The 22677-nt window shown below is 42.4% G+C and overlaps 1 protein-coding gene across 1 annotated transcript in view; it reads left to right on the top strand.

Annotated features, from left to right (window-relative positions):
* Nucleotides 1-22677, top strand: part of xirp2a (xin actin binding repeat containing 2a) — a 50867-nt gene that overhangs the window by 5888 nt on the left and 22302 nt on the right. Inside the window, exon 2 of the mRNA XM_073495414.1 lies at nt 12010-12121. Within this exon, the coding sequence (XP_073351515.1) occupies nt 12010-12121 (112 nt within the window). The remainder of the gene's footprint in view (nt 1-12009; nt 12122-22677) is intronic.

The raw sequence follows: 22677 nt of genomic DNA, 5'->3' as shown, positions 1-22677 counted from the left end.
AATGACCGGGGGGAAGAAAGTCAGGATGTCATATTGTGGCACCTTGTTAGCTTTAATAAATTGAAGGAGCAAACAGAAGCTTCTGAAGGAGGAAGGATCTTAAAGCCTGATGAGGTTTTAATACATCAAACAGGATGAAAATCATCTCGGTTTCTCACAGCAGGTTCGGTCACTCATTGCACTTGAAGTCCAAATTTTATGCAGTCGATATTACATTTTTAGGAATACCCCAGTCTCCTCCGACTCCTAAAACCACAAACCTCGACCTTATGTTGGTGGTAGAAGAAACATCTGTGGATTTTCAAAGTCAGTAGGAACTAGAATTTCGTGGCCATCCGTCCGGTGCTTTCTGAGACATTTCAGTGTGGTTCAAAGCGATTGACTTTCCAGGTCACATTTGACTCAATATGTATGCTGAGGTGATGCGAAGTTCATCCATCCCCATGCATGAGCTCGTATTACACATTTGCACAATTATAGATTTAAACCCCCAGAATATCAACTAGGCATGCGGTGTGTCAGCCGATGTCAGTTCCACGGTTCGGTGTATATTTGGAGTGGCTGAAAACAGAGCCGGATCCCGAGCCACTTCAGAGTCGTCGTGTATAAATAGTAGTGCCTGGTGATGTTGGCAAAGCTCACTGAACATTAAGAGAGCAAGGAGCCTGATGAAAGAGACTGAAATATGATTTACATTCAGGGAGCATAGGGCCATATTGTGAAAGAGAGCGGGCAGGGAGAGTGGACGGGAGGGGAAGTTGGAGAGCGAGGAAGATGGAGATTGATGGGGGGTGATAGAGATTCAGAGTGGATCAGCGGGGGTGTTAAGAGGGAGGGCGAGTTCATATTTTAGCAGGTAAAGCAGGTCTGCCGCTGATTAACAAATTATGGTCATGTTTCAATAATGATAAGCTTCATCACGCCCCGCTTCAGGGCTGCACTATCTCTGACACTGACCGCCTTTTTATCCCTCTTTTCCCCAAACTTTCTTTCCCTGGAGACGAGTGCATGTCTGTCAGGGCTCATGCCTGGTTAAGAGCACTGATAATCAGGGGAGAGACGCCCTGAATACAGAATGAGGTGTCTGCCACAGGCCACAGAAGCTAAATATATTAGTACATTTGAAGCTACGTACACAACAAAAATCGGATCACGTGTCAGCGTGTTCATATATTCAGTGATCATGTGTTATTTGTTTCTTTTTTAATACATTTGTGACTTAAATGTACATTTTTTTTTATTTTATTTTAAAGGCCAAGCACACCTTCAGTCTGCATTAGTGGCCTGCTAATGTCCCCGTTGGTTTTCAGCAGTCAATACACACAGGGAGTTTCGGCAGCCAAGCTTTGAAACTCAAAATCATTGGACGTCTGTCAAGCTTTAATTTATCTGCTGCTCACTAGATCTGGGTCAAATTTGTCATTTGCAAATGGACCCATTTGGGCGAACTAAATTACTCTCCTCTCCGTTAACAGCTTCCACCCCGGAGCGTCCCTGAGCAAGGCACTTAACCCTGTAGGAAGGCAGTGTCAAGCGCACAAACCCTGGCTAGGAATCTGCTGGGAGTTTGGCACCAAATTAATATTGCAGAGAATGTCTTGTCTTGTGTGGCAGGTGAGGAAGTAGGACAGATATTATCTTTCACTGTGAGAGTTGCAGAGCAAAATCCAAATGCACGTTTTCACAAAATATTTGGTTCAGGAGGGTTCGTTGATACAGTGACTACTGCCAGGATGAGCTGCTGAGCTACTGTGGCTAGCTTAGCTTACACGCTGGCAAAACAGAACACGTTAGCGCTTGTTACAATAGATCTAGATGAACTTCGAACTTGTGGGTAGCTATCGTTGTATTTTAGCTGCGTTGTGCCATCCACTTTGATTTTTTTCTCTTAAAGACAAATGGTTTGTAGACAGTTATGAGGCAGGAGTCGGGATACTAGAAATACGTCTTTATTGACCGTTAGCACCTGTGCTAAGCTTCCGAGCTACCGAATTTGCTCATTAGCTTCAGGAGTGAAGAGAACAGTAGAGTGAGAATAGAGAAAATCTATTGTGACTGACCAGAGATAGCCCAGCTAGCTAGTGAGTTAGCAGTTAGCATATTAGCTTGTCATGTCACCAGGCTGCTAGGATTCATTTTGCTGTGCCGCTTTCTGCTGTGACCAGGCCTCCACGCAACACCGGTCACAATCTAAACAGCCCTGAGTCAAAATATTCATTAAAAAAATATTTGCCCTGTGTTTTACCCTCGCTCCATGAATGAAAGGTTTAAATGAGTGAAAAATAGCATAAACCACTGCACTGTTCATCAAGCAGACACGGCAGGAGGATTTTGACAGGACAGAACCACAAAAACAGCTGAGGGAAAACTCTGACTAAATGTTGCATCATGTGCTTTCCCCCCAAAAAAACTGCTTTTTGCACCGACACGGCATGGGATAAAAACACATCACCCAAGTTTTTAAGCCTGAAAAACTGCCAGGGACGAAAATAAAGCGAAACCTTTGACCAGAGCAGCAATATATGTGCCCTTTGCGCAAATATCACGACAGGTTTTTGCACTGGAGAGCTTCAAGTATGAACATACCCCCATCTGCTGCAGCTTTGTTCGCCATAAATGTCAATCATACATCCCTGTGGGATTTATTCCGGCCTACTATACAGTATATCTGTGTGTCCCTTCTTTTTTTATTGTTTGTTCATTTTCTCCGCCTGTCTGTCAAACTCCCTATTTTGCTGTTGCTCTGTGACTCTGTTTGGTTGTTTGGCCTTAAGTTAATCCTTTCTGTCCCAGCTGGCCTCGGTAGAAAAACTCAAATCACTATTACAAATCAGACTCCCAACTCCCACAGCTGCCCTCACTACCCCTATATCACAGACTTTCTGTATTTATCAAGTTTGTTTTTCCCGTCTGACTTCTTCATGCCCTGTACACTGCCATTCTCTGTCTGTCCCTGCACTTCTTACTCAGACTAATTTATTTTTCTCACTTCTTTTTTGGCCCGTGGCTCATCGCTCTCCTCTCCCTCTCTGTTTCTGGACTGTGTCTCTTTTGTGCCCATGTTTGCCCATGAGTGCCTGAAATATTGATGTGCCTCTGTTTAGTCATAATGAGGACAGTCGATGGAGGATTGAAAATTTGTTTTTCATACTCCGACTGGATTGCAAAAAGGGAACGCTTATGGCACCCGGCGCAAACAAAAACATTGCGAAAAAGAATGCGGCTGCCAAAGAGGAGACGGAGACAGACGGGAGGGAGTGGAAGGAGTGGAACAGAGGATGGCATGAAAGCCGTGATGACCTTCAAATGAACAATGCACTCAGTTACATAACGCAAACAAGGAGGAGTGATAGAAGACGTCAACCAATTAGCCTTGAGATCCAAATTCAGGCATTATAAGACTCGACTCTAATGCTTTAATAGTGTTTTAACTCTCTGTGTGGGTCTGAGCTGCCTCTTAGCACTGAAATATGATACAGTATCTCCAAGTGCTCTACATAGTCTATAATACCTCGCTGGTGCCATTCAGCCTACAAATGTAAATATGGTTGGCTTTTAAATGTTTGAATAGTTCAGACTGTTATGTTCACATTACTCTGATGAAAAGGGATTTTTCAAGCATCTTCCAACAATATGCATTTGATTGAAGTGCCTCATGAGCCAAGGATGGTAGAGAGGAAAAGAAAGGACTGGAGCGCATGGGATTAGAGTCTTTGTCTACCTAGATGTTTGCAATGAATTGCAAGAGCTAATGCACCAAGGCCACATAGTATAACCACACACAATCAAGAGAATGCAAATATATTTTATGGTAACATACCTCAGAAAATACCTTTAAAGAATAATGGAATGCAAAACAATAAAGCAGCGTAAAGGCATTTTTGTTTAAACCAGACCACAAGGACAAGAATATATACAACATGTGTGCTGCTGCAGACTTTATGGTTTATTTTTAGTCGTGCTGGCAGCGTGGCTCAAGGGATAGCGGTGACGGTCTGTTGGTTCGCCAGACGACCACTTTGATCCAGACTGAAATACCTGATAAATGCTGGATGGATTGCCTGGAGATTTTTGTACAGACATTTATGGTTTCTAGAGGAGGAATCCTACCTACTTTGGTGATCTGACTTTTCCTGGAGGGCAACCGGCAGATCAACGTTACCACACATCCAGTGAAATATATCAGCATCCACTTGATGCATTGGCACACAATTTGGTACAACCATTACTTGTTCCAAGAGGATGAATGCTTACTTTCTCTTTACCACAGCCATCAGTTCAAAATATTATTTTATCCAATACTTTGGTAGATGGAGATGGAGCTGGAATACCCTCCTGTATCGTCTATTTGACTCTAAATGTGACCTTGATTTACAAACTGAGCATCATGTTGTGTTGAAGAAGACTTGAAACTAGCAAATGAGACCAAAAACTCATGAGGAAACTGTTTACTGAGATCAACTGAGAAGTAGGGTCATTTTCTCATAAGCTTACATACAATCTGTCTTCTTTTTGAAACCAGTGGGGTCGCCTTTTGCATGCCATTACAAAGAATGCAAAACCAAAGACATTTCGATCGTCCTCAGCTGTACTTTGTGTTTAGTGCTAATTAGCAAATGTTAGCAAGCTAATATGCTAAATGCTAAGGTAGATAGTAGACATGATAAACATGCCACAGTCAGGTGAAGTTGGTGGTAAAGCTTTGGTTTCTTGTACTTCTGCACAGCACATAACTTTCACAATGATCCATCTTATAAAATACTGATCTTAAAAGATAAACTTTTGGGTTAATTTGTCTTTTCATTATGCCGACTATCAATCACCTGACACCCATCTGAGGAAATGAAGTCACACAGGAGATAATCCTTGTGGAAAATGCTGCCTAAAAGAATTTATTTTCATATCTGTCTTCTGGTTCACTGTCGCAGCTGATTTTAAGCCTCACATTGCAACATGTGGATTAAAACATCAATGTGACAAAGATCAGTAAATGTTTGAAAAATTAATTAACATCGGCAACCGTGTCAAAAAGATTCAGGTTAACGTGAACTTAATTTAGATGGAAGTAAATGGAACCATTACATCTCTGTGCAAATCAATCTCTTCTCTCACAATGGCTGCCTCTTTCAAGACGACAGTTACCTCGTGTAATTAACAAATGCCTTTCAACTAGGTCGCTCGTGCATTCACTCACCCATCTATTTATTCACACAGCCTGGAAGATTTCGCCCCAGAGGTTGAGGCATCGCAGGGTCTGAAGCCAGCTGCAACCTCCACAGCTGAACGTTGAAGCCAAAGCAGAAGTGCCTGAGGATGCAGTTCCTCTAAAAAGCAAAGAAAATCTCAGGCTGAATTACAGATATCTTGACTTTTAGACCCTAGTTTGGCTCCATTTTCCCTGCTACATTTCCCAAATTGCAACCAATGGCATGAGCATGAAATTTCAGTCTTGGAAAAGCGGTCTTAAATTTTTCGCTTTAATATATAAAATGTATTGTTTGGCATCGATAAAGCTCGGAAAAATGTGGCTTCCTGCTTCTAAATATTGATTTAGATTTGAAAATAACACATTAATTAAGGAGGCTTAACACTTATTATTCCTGCCACATTCACTGATGCAGTTACAAATTGAAAGTCTCCAAGCCAAACTAACCCTAATGACATCACCAGGGATCAAAATCCACCCAAATCAGTGATTCATTTCTTTTCTTCAGGCCTTTTTTTTTTACACAGACTGGCTTGTTTTCCTTCCTGCTTTGGCAGCAGAAACAGCCCGACTCCTCTTTGAGCCCTCTTTAAGGCCTTTTCCCACAACAGGAACTTAACAACTCCTAACATAAGAGTTGGACCTGGAGCTGACAGTGCGTCCTGTGGGGCAACCTGCATGAATGCACCCGACACAGGAGAGCTGCTTGGTGTCGTTCTCCTGTCGTGTGAACCTCCTGCTCCGAGTATGGCTCCTCTATTTTCACAGTTCTGGCATTGAAAAGTCATCACATGTAAACATAAAGAATATCTATATTAGTGCCATATATTTTCCTTGTCTGTCCTGCAACTGACCTGCACTTTTTCTGTCGTGCCCCCCTACAAGGTCCAAAGAAGTTTATGCCCTCCACTAATCAATTTATATCAATCATTAACAGTGAGAAGTTACCAGCTGAGTTCACATGTGACATTATTTTCTTCACATGTTAAAATATTCAATATTCACATGTGGAATTGTGATTTTCACGCCTCTTTCACGTTTTCCAAAAAGATCACGCATGTTAAAACACTTCACTCGTGGTCCTGTTGACTTTGCTTGAGTTACAAAGCTTTACTAAGAAGGCCCAATTAAATGTCAGTTCTTTAGTGGCAGGGATCAGTAACTGGGGAACAAACTGACAGGAATAATTCTGGGATGCTCCTCCTGGCATAGTATCAGTTCAATGACTGCTAGGACCTTTGGCTCACTGCTCCGAATTGTTGGAGAAGGTCAGACATGTTCAGAGAAACAAGTCCAAGGCAACTGGTTGCCTCTGTCAGCCCAGTGATTTGTTTACTGTTGTACAGTCTCATGAGTCATTTTTGAGAGCAGCCACTTGTACGTTATGCCAGAAAACCCATAAGGCAGCTCTCACAGCCAGAAGCACTCAGTCCAAGAGCTGTCAGAGGGAGTGTGTGCATGTGGCTCAACTGGATGTGTAAATAAAGTGTGTGTGTGTCCACATGCGCGGACTCACTCATGTATGCACCATTTGCCAACAAAGGAATACTGTAATTTTAAATGAAGTACCCAAACAGTGAGTCATGTGTGAGTGACTTCTCTTCTTGGCAGGCCCCTACAGTCGTGCACCAGCCAGAGCTGCAGCGTTACTCGAAAGACACTGTCATAGGCATTAGTTGAACTGTTTGCAAAACGCCAAGAGGACATGTGGCGCGCTAATCAGTGAAGCCTCCGAGTGGATTTGTGAGGAGGTTTCAAACACAGCAGAGCAAAGACACAAACAGGAGAAAACGAACGGAGGGAGTCTTGTTGGATTGGAAGCGTTTACAGATCTCGGAAGCGTCGGTCTCAGGCGCTCGCTGTTTCGCCGACGGCACCAGCATTCACCTGCAGACACACTCAAACAGAGCAGGGAGGTGTCTCAACACAAGAGCAGAACGATTGACGGATGGAGAAGGATTGGGAGAAACAGGTTAGGCAAAGAGGTGGATAAAGATACGGACGGGAAAAGGAAAAGAAAGTAGTCCAAAAATAAGATTGTAAAAGTGTTTAAGAAATACATCCTGTGGAGGTGGGTGCCCTCTCTCCTCCAAAATGTCACATCTGATATCGAACCAGCGGACCTTATTGATTTGAAATGCTTCACCAGCTTCACCATCTCCTTCCAAACAGCACTCGGAGCAATTTCAGAGCTATTTGAGTCCAGAGTAGTCAGAAGTGGGAGAGATGGATATACAACTCGTACTCTTGGCGATATAGTAGCTCATATTATATTCGTTTGCCACATTATATTGATTATAATCCATGTCAGGTGGTTCATTCATACATTATTCGCTGTTCCTCTCAGACGCCATGAATCAATTAAGAAAACATTAAAGGAGACTGTCAGTAGTCCCGCTTTTAATTTCATAACTTTGTGACATCACACTATGTCACCGTGTAACACATACGCATAAGTTATGCCCAGTAGTTAGTTTGGCAGGTAAGAACTGATTTAGCACAGCTGCTCTGTTCGCTCAGGCGTGTGTGAGCTGACCAATCAGAGCGGACTGGGTATTCGGGAGAGGGGGGGCCTTAAAGAGACAGGAGCTAAAACAGAGCGTTTCAGACGGAAGGGGAATAAAGTGCTGCTGCGCTGGACAGTATGAGAAAACGGATGTGTTTTTGGAGCATTAAAGCATGTAAACCTAAATTATGCATGTGAAAATGAGCATTATATGTCTCCTTTAACAGTCAAACACAGAGAAAATTAATAGAAGACAATAGCAAAGGCTCCTCTCAATCCTCACATCCCACTTACAAGATTTTGCTAATTATTTCAATAAATTTCAATAATTTAACCGGTCAAATGTTAACATCCAGGACAACTATTTTTGTACACAGTTTATAATTTAGTCCCTCTGGACTCGTGAGATTACTGTTGCCGATGAGAGCATGACGTCAGAGCTCAAGTCTGGACACAAGTCAAATAGGCGTGCATTGTCTGGGATTAATTCTGTGCAGGCATGGCTCAAACCTCATATTTCATTTGGTTAATCTTTCTGCCTGGTAACGACAAGACTTTTTTGTAGAGGTCTTGGGAGGGTGGACGGGTGGGGGGTCGGATACTGCTTGATGATTCAACAAGCACTTATTTTTGAGCAGCATCGAAGGCCTTTAGTTCAATCCCCGGTTCACTGAGCACTAAATGCTCCCCAGTCAATCTGTAGTTGAAATGAAAAAGGTGATTCGGGGAGAGAAAAAAACTGCAGGACTGACTTCTATTTCTTCCCCTTGTGAAAAATTCTATAGTGGATTGAGGTAAACCCACTTGATTCAGGTTAAGACTGTATATCGCTCCGTGTAAGAGGCTGTTACATCCTTAAAGCTGACATTATCTCAGCCGACTAGCACATTCCCTCAGTCGAGAAAACATAAAACCTTTAGTTTCAATTCTTGGCTAATTGACTTATTAAGAGTGACATTTTTTAAAACGGAGGATGACACGGTTGGGGGGAGAGGGGGAGGACAGTTTGAGGAGAGAGGGGCAGACAGCCCTCCTCAGAGACCCTCCATGGTACCATGGCATGCCATTAAAGGCCTACCAGAAGGAGCGTCGCTTGTTAGAGGATGGAAATGTCAACAGCTGACACGAGACAATCAGCGCAAAATGGCAAAGTACCGGCACATGTGACGGCGAGCTCTCAGTTTCCTGGATCGGTCTACGCTCTGGTGATGTCTCCCTCTAATAGGCACCATTGCGAAGGTGGAGGGTGTCACAGTGTCGCCTCCCCGGGCTAGCAACCAATGTGCTGCTTTTTCATGTAACCATGGTTTCACCATCGCAGGTCCAACTGGCCTCTTTGTAGGCGTCTGTCACACATGAAAAGTTCCCAGATGGCCAGCATTGATTTCATTAGCTGAGGATCTAGTGATTTTTTTCTCTTTTTTTCTCTTTCACAGGGATTATCTCTCGCGACAGGCCAGCAACGTTTAGACAGATTTCACCGAGCAGTGTCCCTTATTAACTCAGTCAGTCTGTCGGAGATGTGCAGAGACATCCCCCAACACCACCACCACCACCACCACCATCACCCCCCCCTTCCTTTTCCTCTTCCTCCTTCCTCTTTGGCAGCCTGCTCCAAAGAGAACATATGGCAGGGACTCAAAGCTAGATAGCACTTGGTGACGGCTGAGCTGTGACACTGCTGCTGTTCATCCAGTTATTGTATTTCATAAAATGGATAAATGCGGTCGTCACATCTAATTGGTGGAATCGCAGCACAAAATACATGCAGAGCTTTTTTCTTTTCAGGAGCAGCATTGTTATGTCTTTAGAGCTGACTGATGTGGTATTGATCATGAAATAACTGTATTTCTCTATAATACTCATTAGAGAATACGCTGTTTTAACGAAGTGCAGCTGAGGTTGTTTTTCTGAACTGAGTGCTGTGTTCTCTGAAGCTCTCTGTGCCCTTGACCAACAAAGAGGTTCATTGGGTTTTGTCAGCAGAATTGCTGCACATTATCAAGCTCTCCTTGCAGGCTGGCTGTTTTTATTGGGCTTTTGAAAATTGCTTTTGTGTGGCCGCTCCTAAAAACACACACACACACACACACACACACACACACATTCGTTACGCCAATAACATGAATAATTTGTTTAAGCTCAAATTTTACTGGCTTCAAATCGTATTTCACTGCCAATGAAGCACTGAGGAGGCTCTGCTTAAAGATGTAGATGATTTTCAACTTAGATGCCAGAAAATATCTATGTTGGTATGTTTTAAACTCAATAATGCATTTAATATGGTCAATTACAATCTCCTTATTGTGAGGTGATAATTGCAGGTTGGGTAGGATACAGAAAAGGTCAAGACTACTTGGGGAGTTCTGTTCATTAGGATTAAATATTTTTGTGGTGTGCCACAGGGGAGCGTCCTGGGTCCTCTCTTGTTTATTGTTTATGCTGCCTTTAAGGCTAACGGATGCTAGAAACTAGTTTATAGAACTTGTTGTTTTTATTATTTTCTGACATTTACCAACCAAAAACTTGCCAATTATTATATCAAGATTTAAGATAATGACATTTATTTACTATTTATTATTATTAAAGGTGCAATATGTAATAATTTTGGTTGAAACATTCAAAACTTCACTAAAAGTTTAGAGGCTCCAATGTTGGAAAGTTTTCGAGACGTTGGCTCAGCTCAGTTAAGATATGCAGAACTTACTATAACGTATGTACACACGGCCAATTCTTCAATGAGAGTCAGCGTCGTTCCATCTGCTGTGATGAAACCAAAAACCGTGTATTAATGTACAGAGAAAAACCTTTCTGAACTTGTTTTTTTACCACACCCACACACCACATGTACTGGATGCATAATTTACTGCAGACGCGGGCTTTAATCGAAGTGTAAACAGACCACCAAAGAGAGATAAATGTTTGAATCCCCTTAATGGCTCTCGTTCAGTGACTCACTTCTGCACAAGCTCACGAACACACAACGTCCTTACCGCTCGTGCACTTAATCATCCCTTGAGCAGAAAGTGGACAAAATACTCAGTTTAATAACAGCAGTCAGACACAGCACTGGGGAGCTGTGGTTAGCAGTCTGTTTGGACCGCGTGCTTAAGCTCCTCGCAGCTCGCCGATTTTGAGCTTCATTCGATGTGAGTGCTGCTCCGGCAAGAGAGCGAATGACAGTGACAGAAAGAGAGAGATTATGTTTACAACCCTGTGTTGCCCTAGTGTGTGTGTGTGTGTGTGTGTGTGTGTGTGTGTGTGTGTGTGTAATACTGTAGGAAAGTATGCAAATTACCATACCTGTCTGTTGGGGCTTTGCTAAATGGGAATTTTTGGAGACAATGTTTTCTCCTGTGGTGCATTTCTCAAATTACGGTCGACACCTTCAGCAGAGACCAAGCCAAACAGATGCAGGTTTCTGTGTTAGTGTGTGTGTGTGTGTGTGTGTTTGTGTGTGTGTGTGTGTTCCACGTGTGCAGAGCATGTTTGTTGTCAATCTCCGTTGATGCCCGGCGAAGACGCTGTCGAAAACCCGCTATTGGGAATACATTTGATTTGCAAATGAAAAAAAAAAAAAAAAAGGAAACACACCCACACATTTGCAAAGATACACACACACCTACACTACACACAGACAGACACAGGTGTGTTTGTGTCTCGCGGGGATGATTTGCAACTGAATAGACGTGTTGTCGACCGACTCTCTAAGTTCTTTACAAAACGCTTCAAGGAGGAAAACAAGCGTGTATGCACCAAGGACATGCCATTTACCAGTGTTGCACCTTTTTATCAATAGTCGCCTATGAAAACACCTTCAGTTACAGCGAGAGCCACTCTATTAAAATTCAACCAAGTGCTGTTTGCACTTACTTTCCAGTCATTGCTTACTGTTCACATTGTGTTCAAGGTCGTGTCTCTTTACACTCACAGTGTGTGTGTGTGTGTGTGTGTGTGTGTGTGTGTGTGTGTGTGTACATGTGTGTGCAGACCAGACAACAGCAGTGAAGTTTCACTGGAATCAAAATGACGCTTGACTGTATCATTTTTCACACTTAAAGGAGCAGTCTGTAGTTTTGGGGGAGATATTTTAATCAGAAGAGAAATATCTTCTTACACGGTGCCTCTTTAAGGTATGTGCGGTAGAATCTTCTGTGTTTCTGTGTGTGCACATGTGTATTTGGCCACAGCCAGCTGGTTTTGATGACCCGTAGCGTCACCTCTCCGTCTCCCTGTTGAAAAAAGCACAGGTGTTTTCTCTGATAGCTCTCTCTCTCTCTCTCTTTCTCTCAACCAGGAAGTGACAACCGTGCGCAGCTCCCCGTCCAAAAGAGTGACGTCCAGCAGTCTCACACCGGCTGACCCATCAACACATCAGACTATGGCCTCACCTACGGACACCGCTCTTTGTGAGTCTTGTTTTTTCTAAGTTTTAAAATGGGACTTTCCAGATGCAACATCCGATGTGTTGTATGACATTTCATTATGGGTACACTAGTTAATGCAGTGTTGTGTTCCATTTGTTCTAGAAGATAAACATTTGGCAGAAAGCAGGTTCTGAAAACTAGATTGTTCACGGCCAGATAAGGCTGCCTCCCTGGCAGCTTTTTTAATGGGAAGCTGGAGGCTCGCTAGATACTGTGCTTCCATTACTGTGATAGCAACGCTATGGTGGCTACCTCCAGTTTGTTTTCCACTGACGCTGATAGAGGTGTACACACAGATGGAGCTTACAGTGCGAGGTACAGTCTTTTTTCATTTTTCTTTTTTAACTCTGCAGATCAGAAATAAACAACAAGGAGAAACTTCTAACACAGTGGCTCCCCCCCAGTGTTGGAGAGAACTACATTTAAAGCAGCATTATGAAAGTTTTTCACCTTAAAATGACAGCTTTAAAATCATATGTAACAGGGTGAATAGTGTCTCTGTCACTTGTTTCTGCCCTCGAGAGGGTAGGAGCACAGCGTTACATACATGTTTACTTCAACGTACAAGTTATCAACACATAACATTGTTATGACGTGATGAGTTTTGTTTGTAGTTAGCACCTCTAATAAATTGTTACAGACCTGGGATTGTATTTATGACAGTAGTGTTGCGGTCAGAAACTGTGGGGGGCGCCAAATCTCACAAAATATCAATTTCTACATAATGTTGCTGTAATCAAACTAACCACATTTGTTGCTGGTAGCTCATATTTACATAGTGATTCAAGATTTTTTGCCTTATTTGGTGTGGGTAATGACTAAAACTACAGAATTTGGCCATAAAAGGAAAGTAAAACTTGAAAATATTAGGCCTAGGTGTCAGGTAGTCATAATTATTGGTTATTGCTGTATTAAAACAGTAGTTGCATGCTGTTTAATAAGTTTCTTGGCTAACTCCTAACTTAGTACAGAGTGGCTTACTGTGGCTTACTACATTTTGTCATAATTTCACAAATGTGTTGTCAATTTAATGTTTTTTTTTTTTTTTTACACAGCTGTTTGACCTTTTTCTAAAAAGCTTTAATTAACCAAATTAGATTTCTCCCGAGCTCTGCTGTAGTTTAAGTAGTTGATAGTTTGCAAAGCTGTGCTTACAAAGCAGCTTCCCCGACACTACAGGTACCACAGTATGTTAGTTATACAATCAGTTTTACTTTTGTGAAAGTGAGAAAATAAAATGGAATAAAAAACCCTCATAGAAAGTAGAACCTGATTTCAGTAAAAGTATATTAATAGTGTCAAAATACTCCTACAGTGACAATGCTAACATGCTGATGTCTTATTTCTGATGAATGTCAGTATTCGCTCTCTTTTAGCTCAGTTTTTGGTCTCCACCAACATCTAGGAAAAATATCTGGCTCTTCAGTCACTAAAGGTTTTCATTCACTCATCAAAAACATTCACACGTAGCTCAATTGAGGCTATTTTTGTAAATAGTTTTCTTATGAATACTAAATATATCAACTTCTGATCAGCCCTCATCACTTCCAGGCTGTCCCGCTCATTCTGAGTGCACCGTGTCATCCACACTAAAAAGCTCCATAGAGCCGAGGGGTTCATCACTTCACATACAAGTAGTCATGTGATCCATTGCTTTAATAAGAAATATTGCTGCTTTAGTGTTACATGTCGCAACAATGTAGAGAGTGAGAATCTTACGTGATGGAAGTGCTGACAGGCCTCAAAGTGGTGTCAAGGTGACACGCACACACATACATGAACTCCACCATACACGCTCACACACCTCTCCATCTCTACCTGAGATCAGTCTGGCTTTGGTGTCGCCCTAAATCTCCGCGCCATGTCTAAAACTGGAGCTCCTCGTCGATCCTGCGTGTTCCTGTTGTCCTGACTGAGCGACGGCTTTTGTGTTTGCTGACAGGTTGACACGCGAAAGCTGCATAATCTGCCAGGTCAAATGACTAACGGTGGTAACGGGGGTTAGGGTGGGGGGGAGGCTATGGGGAGCTGTTCCCCGCAAAGCCACAATGTTTAAATAAAGCTGCGGCGGCGGTGTAACGGCGCTTTAAACAGATGCAAAGCTCAACTCTAAACCTCCATGCAGGCTGCTCTTTCTAAACAGGCACCCTTGTTTACTTGTTTCCTCTCGTATTACACCTGAATCACCACCATGACACTGTGGCTGGCTTCACGTCACACACAACAGTTACACAGGGATGCTTTTTATTATATATTTAAAAGTTGTGTGTGTGTATATTTATATTAGTCTGTGGCTGATTACACTTGTCAGACACACTCAGCCCAAGAGAATTTTTCAAAGTGTGCGAACGCTGCCAATTGGAACTGGATTTGCCAAAAGACTGTTTTTGTTTTAATTAATCTCCTCCCAGATTTGCATGCCAAATGATGATGTCTTCATAATGTTATCCTCAGGAAAAACAAAGATTTTCCTCCTGTCAGTTTCAAATGGGATCCCCTTAGTGACTATTGTGGGACACAAATTAGCCCCTAAGACATGACTGATGTTTGGAAATTGAAAATTGAGGTTCGACTGTATTGTGTATTGACGTGAGGCTGGGTCCTCTAGGTGAATCAATACAATGTCTACACACCATATCGTCTCAGTATATGTGGAAATGTGTAGAGCGGCTGTTTTCTGAAATCCTTGGCATTTAAACGTGTTTTGTGACCTTGCAGAACAAATAGTTATTTTAATCTGAGTGTGTTTTATCATGATTACAGTATAAATATCTTTGGTTTCACCTTGACATATGGCGGATGTTTATGCAAGCATTTTTAAATGATATTTCTTCTGTTTACTGAGTCTGCTCTTTTATGTAACCTATATTTAATCTTTAAAGCGAAGCTATGCAAATTTTAAAGGAAGAAAAAAGACAGTCACCCCCTCACAAATTGAAATCATGAGCAATAAAACACACCTACTCAACTTAATACACTCAGGGGTTTTGCTGGCACACTTCAGATAGTTTGTTTAATGATATTTTTCAATGCAGTCAAAGTGTTGTTTTTAAAGGTGCAGTATGTAAGAATCCTAGTTTGAAACAGAAGTAACAGATTTGGCGTTACTATCCACTGACGTAAGAATGCTAACCACCTAGCCCCAGCCTGTATTGTCTCATAGCACCACTTTCTAACTTAAGAGGTAATAGTTTAGTAGTAGCTCAGGCTTCCAGAAGTGGGCTTCACAGCTGACCAAGCTAACTGACTAGCGGCAGCTACAGTTAGCAGTAGTTTGTGATATGCTGCCCCCTATTGTTTGGAGTATAACTGTGGCCAATTCTTGCCCCTTTAAAGCAAATAAATCAAGTTAATCTTGCTATAATTGATATAATTGCTACTTGTGGCCACAGTGGCCGCTGTTCAGCCAAAACTATATACTCTAGCTTAAAAGCAATAGTTTTAATTTTTTGGAAATGAGCTTATTGGCGTTCTTGCTGATGATCAGATGAGTTGATTGATACCCATCTCAGGTCTGTATGCTAAATATGAAGTTAGAGCCAGCAGCCAATTAGCTTAGCTTAGCACAAAGACTGAAAGCAAGGGGAAATGTCTAGTGTTGCTCTATTCAAAGTTTTTTTTTAAAAAGTCCAATCATTTACACATTTTGTCTCCTAGTTTAATCTGTAAAAATGTTTTCGTCTAATCTCCCCATTGCTCATCCAACTAACTGAGGGGGGAGTCCCTTTCTGTGAGGACCTGTGAAAGATCATTTCCTTGTTTGTATTTTTCCCCTTTATGTTTCCTTGTTCTCCTTTAAAGTTTAAAGTTTGCGTGTCAGTTATTGTTTACAAAGTAGCCCGTGTGAATGATTAAATGACTTTAGCCATCCACGGCCAAACCACCTCCCATTAAAGATTCAAAAGCTCCTGTGCTAGCGGTGTAAACACTGACACCCCCTGGTCCCTGAGCACCCAGTCCGAACCACTGGCTGCACTGCTAACTGAGCTAACTAGCTAACGGCAGCTGCTTCCAAAGGGGCTGGTACAAATACATAAATGTAAAGTCCCTGATTATAACGTAACCCCACTTCTTTCAATCATAATACCTATAAAAACATACTCATACTCATATTTGGGCCAGTACGCTAATTCTGTTACACTATAATAACACAGAAAATGAAGCTGGTTTGTAGGATCAGGAAGAGAAACATGTGAAGAGATAGTAATTCACTCTCCAACCTTGACTCAGGCATTGGGAACATCTTGACACTGCGTTCTCACAGAGAAAAACAGCAGGTGAAATACTCCTTGAATCATTAGCATTGATTAGCACATCCCGATCCATCCTGATAAATGAGACTCGCTGTTATATAATGTGGAATTGGCAAGTCATTTTTATCAAATTAAAGAGGCTAATCACATTCATAACTTTATTTTGTTAAAGTTATGAAACTCACCTGAATGTAGACTCACTCTGGACTTCAGCTTGGCGATATTCTCAAGCCCCCTTCATTATGTATTCTACAGGAGTATGTTTATTTTCCACTTTAGGAACAGGAAATCCATGTGCAATTTCAGCGGGATTATCAGCAGAGTGCAGCTTCTCCACAAGCCTGATAACCACGCTTTTCTCTGGTCGATGTGCTGCCAACGGCGCCTCATGGGGTGGGCTCCCCGTGAACACCTAGTGTTTCATATATGAGGTCGGCAAACAGTCGCAATCGCGGCAAATAATATGGAGAGGAAAGACATAAATGATTCCAGGGTTATGTAGGCTAGATTCTCTTGTTGTCAAGAAGGATGTAGGTTGTAAAAGAGTGAATGAAAGGCCTCGGGCTGATCAGACACAAACACAAGGTCACAGGTTTGAAAGAGGACCTTTGCTACCGCTTCAGGGCAACGTGTGTTCAAGAGGGAAGGGAAACAGAGAAACAGACAGAAATAAGGGATAGGAAGGATAGGAATTAGATCTCCAATTGCCCTGCTCGAGTGTGTCTCGATCGTTAAAAGTTTCAAGCTCAATTCAGTACTACACTGAATTCCCTCACTTTGAGTCGTCTATAGTACCTCGCTGTCCATCTGAGGAGCTGTCTTTGAAAAAAGTTCAAAGGCATCTTGATGGCAGGCTTTAAGTGTACAAGATGGCTTTTTAGGCGGAGCAAGGGTTCACAGAGAAAGGTACTCTCCAGTCCTCTCAGCAGAGTGCTGTAAATCATTCACCACATTGAAAAAAAAAACCAAAGTTGAGCAGCTTTTACCGGCAATATTTGAGTCAAGACGGGCACCAGGAGGATGTATCTCAGACCTGTGCGGCGGCAACACATTGTACTTGGTTTAGCGGCGATGCTATTCACGTCTGAGAGGAAGCATTGATCTAGAAGTGGTATCATAACCGTTCCCTGACGCTATAAATGATGCCGAGCACATGAACCTGTAATCAATAACTATGTAGGGAAATGGTATAAATATATATATTGACATGGGTGAGTCAATTTCATTCCTAGCCATCTATTTTTAATGTATGGTTTGATATTTTGTTAAATATGCATATTTATTTTCCTCCTGACAGTTACATGAGAAGATGGATACCACTCTCATGAGTGTATGCTAAACATGGAGCTAAAACCTGCAGATGATTAGCTTAGCTTAGCATAAAAACTAGCAGCAGCAGGGGGAAACCTTTTATTAATGATGGTTATATAAAGTTTACTGAATAGTCATATTTCGTGGGCTTTCAATGTGTACTTAGGTGTATTTTTGCACATTAGACAAAGACAGACTTGCTTCCTGTCTTTATGCTAAGCTAGGCTAATCCCATTTATTATCCCATCATTTATGAATGATGGCTGTTATCTAAAAGTTTTATTTTGGACGTGTTGTCAGGTGTATTTTTGCACGTTAAAGCCAGACTTTGCTTCCAGTCTTTATGGTAAACTGGACTAATCCCTGACTCTATTTCTATTTTTAGCATCCAGACATGAGAGCGGTATTGATCTTCTCATCTAACTCTCTGAATGAAACATGAACAATGAACAAGCTCTTGAAACTGTTTCTCGTGACGTCATCTTTTTCGCTTTGTTGTTAACTTTTCCTCCAATTATCTAAGCCCTCTCACTTTTTATTTAGTTTGGTCTGATGTCCATGAAGCAGCGTGTATGAAATCTATCTCCAGTGTGTGCTGAATCATGAAAGGCCATGATATTTACCATGCTAACAAGCAGTGATTTCAAATGCCAAGTGTCTCCCTGCTCTCTGCTGCTTAAATGAAGGATGTATCTGCTTTCTGGCTCGCGGTGTGGGACGTCTGTGTCCATAAGCCCACTGTGACATAAGGTTAAGGGCATGTTGGGTACCTCGAGACTAAAAAAAGCCAACCCACATCCACCTACCCTCTTACCCGAGTCCATCCTATTTTTTACCGAGGGGGACTTCTAAAATAAAGTCAGCTGTCACTGGATGCCTGGATCTCACACTGCTGGAGCTGGTCTCCGAGCCTCACTGTCAGTCTCTGCCCAGAATCTGCTCTCTGTGTCGGGCAACTGAGCCCATTTTTCTGGAGAACCGAGGCCCTTTTCTATTCTGTTGGATTCTATTGTCCTTTGACGTACAGCGCAACCCACACACCTTCAGAAGGTAAGAGTTGTACGACTATCAGCATTTCAAGGCTGACTCTTTTATTAACATGTCAGCACAGCTCTGTTAAAGTGATTTTCCAAGTGGAAGCAGCCAGATTGGAAGCAGTAGATGACATTTCAGCCGATAATGAATTGGTCTGATGTGCCCGGGCTGCGCAGACATGATGAATCTTTGGTGTAAAATCGAAAAAATAAGATGAAGTGCAGCCGCAGTATTGTGTTGGAGGTGCTGGAGCTCCATAAAGAACGAGACGTGATATCAGGAGTACGTTTCTGTGATTCCACCAGGATTTGTGCTTTCGCCATAAAACATGCATGAGCCTCTTCCTGTTTCCCTTCCGCCAGACATAACCAGCAGCCATCTGATCTGGAATATTCTGAAAGCGTAGCAAATCGGAGACAAAGTGCTTAGCCTAGCATGAGGAAGCACCGGAGGGCAATCCAGTCTCCATGTAAAGAAGTTATTTTGATAGATTTGACAGCTCAATTATTGTGCCTGTTTTGCTTTCGTCGGTAAGGAAGAAATCGGCCTCCACGGCTGACATTTCAATTAGTGTAGCTCGATTTTGGCTCTCCTTGTCAAACCTCGCCCGCCAGAAGCTTTGGCCAGTAAGTAATGAACAGAAAATTGGGTTGCTTAAGGCTTCTCTTGTGAGGAGAGGGCAGAGAAGGGGGCGACACCTCTGTGATTAGCGCACGGCCTCTGCTTGACACAGATCTATGGGCTTTGATTCAGCTCTGAGCTACACAAATCCACGCTGCCTTCAAACTCCAAAATGACTCTCCTTCTTTTTCTCTCTCTTTCCTGGACACACTCTCCTCCCTTGTCTCTTACCCCAACTCCCCGTGCCGGCCTTCCCCTCCCCGCTTCTGTGCCTGGCGCCTCACCTCTGATCGCTCTAGCGCAGGCAGCGGCGAGGAGGCAGTGACAGGGAGGTCAATGCCCCTCGGCCGGGCTCGATATAGCCACTGAGTCGCGCATACCGGCCTTCCCTGTTGACTTTCCCCAGCCTCTCCCACTTCCATTAACTCCCCCCCCCCTCCCCAAGCCTGGTGCCGTCACTTGTGGCATTGAAGAGATAAGGAGCAAATACCCCGGGAAGAAAATAACAGTGAGTGTGGTGGCAAATATGCCTCGAAGCAATCCATCACAAGCCGAAAATGACACAGGTTATAAGTGTAAGGCTGTGAAAAAGTCCTGATATCAATACCACACGGTAAACAGAGACCTGGCCCCCATTACGTACAGGCATCTTAAGCAATGAGATGTTTGAAAGCTGTTATTAATGCTTATTAAACATCTGGTACTAATTAGCAGCAGCAAAGGGAGATGGTGAAACAACTTTCAAATCTTTGAAAGGCTTCAGTCTCATTAGAACTTCTTCAATCTTGCCTCGTCTTTGTTTCCTTTTATTCCTCTCTCTCCCTCGCACACACGCTTCCACGCCATAAATCTCCCTGTCACGGGGGAACATGACGCTGCAGACAGAGACGGTTTATAAAAAGGCCGGGTGTATTTTCTCCTCCACGGAGCCCTGCTTACCTCACCTCCATGTTATGGCAGCCTTGCATACCCTTCTCAGAAACCAGAGATATCCGAAGCGTTGTTGTCACCGCACGTCTCCGCCTCGGTGACAGCTCCGGAGCATGACTTCAACATTTATCACGGGTGATAAATGAGAGCATTATCCTTGTGTTTCTGTCATCAAGCCTCAGGTTAGCCGCGGCCTATTTCCCCCCCTGACGGGTTACCGCTAACATGCCGGACGTAGCAGAAAGCTAAAACCGGTGGGATGAGGTGTTCTCGTCACACGGCGTCTGTGTTAAGACCTGCTCACACACAAATATATCCGTGCATTGTTGCAAAATATTTCGGTTAAAGAGGCCTGGTGACATATTCACAGGGCTAGCTGGTAAACAACCAGAGCTGCGGAGCTAACAGCTAACACACCATCCACCCAGGGAACATGCTGATGCTAATCACTCTTTTAATTTTCTCTGCACTCGTGTCATTTACCACCCTGGTATGGTATTTATTTCTCAAGCTTGTACATCATTTAATTCAATAAAGACTTAATGAAGAAAGAGAAAAAAAGCTCTCACAGGAAGCTAATGAGCTTGCTTACTGGCAGTTAACAAGATCATTAGCTCGGTCGCTAAAGGAGCTATAAATTCCCACAGTTAATTCAAAATACATCTTTCTATCCATTCCTCTTTTTTGGAGCAAATACTACGACAGAGTAGGTTGAATAAAATGTATGTGATTCAACACAGCGAATAAGCTACGTTAGCGTCCTCCATTTTGGACTCTGCAGCTCTTCATTTCCAAAATGGGAGGTTTCTCGGTTGCTGACACGATAAGAAACAGAGACTGTGTACGTAGCATGAATACGTTGTAGTTAATACTGATGAAACAGTCGCAGGTTGGTTATGTTTAGACACCACTTGGTTAGGTTTAGGGACAAAAACTACAGGGTAAGGTTCCTGCCATTCTTAAATATTCAGCAACTGTCAGAGGAAAATACAGATACGGAAATACGAATCTGTTGTTGGATTTATTCGCCAACAGTAACATTAACAAAAATGTTACAACCTTTTTTCTTAATATGCTACAGTTCCATTTTACACTTTCTTCCATAGCTATGAAAGCTGGGGCTCATGGGTATTGTAGTATTTAGAGCAGAAATTATGCCGTGTCCTGTCACTTTACCTGAATCGGCCTTTTCCATGGCAACAGGACGCTAATCCTCTTCTGTTTCAGAGCGGTTTGTATGATGTGTAATTCATTCATGAAGATCTAGGTTAGCATCTTTGTTGAATGAATACTATTAACACTATTATCACCGTTTAGCCCACTTAGCTAGCTGTGATCCAAATCCAAATTTTCTATTTTGTTTAATTAAAATTTTAATGGGATTTCCAATAACTCCAACAGCTCCTCCAATTTTTAATACTGTTGCACATTTTATCACAGATCCAGATTTTTGAATGGATTTATGAGGGAAACGATGTGGTTTTACCCGCCAGATACAGAGGTTAAACAAGTGGGTGTGTGATTTCATCAATTTGATGATATGGATACCAGAGAGAGCTAAAACAAGCCAGTGTCGTCAGAGATTATAAGTAGATAGCTTGCTTTGCACGGTCAAGCATGAACGGTATGTACTATACCACTAATCTCTATACTACTAAAGCACAAGGACACCTTCACTGGGTCCATATGCATTTAAAAAAGCAGCTGCTACAAGACTTTTCGAACAAACATCAGTCCGTGCTGAAGAAGCACTCAGGCCGACCTCTACTTTCAGACAAAGTTATACTGGCACACATACATGTGGAGAAAATATGTAAGTGCCAAGTGCGAAAACACAACAAGGAGGAGGTTTTCAAAAATGTCAAAAGGTTACAGCATGAGCACGTAATGAGAGAGAATGATTTCTATTTAGGGTCCTCTTTCATCCCACGGTGTTGTTGCCCAGAGAGAGAGAACATGCCAAGAGCTAAAAGGTCCAGTGTGGGTGTGTGCCGAGCCTTAATGGAGGCTTCTCGCTTTCCTAATGATGCTTTGTAGCACAGAAAAGTCAAATGTAAAATCAGTGGTCTGCTCTAATTGGCTATCCGCAGGGACGTGCAGAGAAATATGAAGTATCATAAAGTAGTGCTTTGTGATTGATGAGTTTTCAGCCTCGGTTTCATGTCGATACTTGTAAAGCATGGCTTGCCTCTGGCCATTTCTTGGTTAAAGTATCTGCGGTTTTCTGGAGGTATGCAGATATATTTAACAAAATCAGGGTGGGATTTTCAGCATCTCTGATGAGAGAAATGCAAAAAACTTCCACTTCAATATTTCAGACTTTAAAGACACCATCTGGATACATTTAGTGTTGTTTATTTCCTTTTATTGACTTATTTTTTTATTTAA

Source organism: Pagrus major, chromosome 24, assembly GCF_040436345.1.
Source record: "Pagrus major chromosome 24, Pma_NU_1.0".
Classification (NCBI taxonomy): domain Eukaryota; kingdom Metazoa; phylum Chordata; class Actinopteri; order Spariformes; family Sparidae; genus Pagrus; species Pagrus major.
Note: the sequence above shows the minus strand (reverse complement) of the source record. Positions and strands in the feature narration are given on the sequence as shown.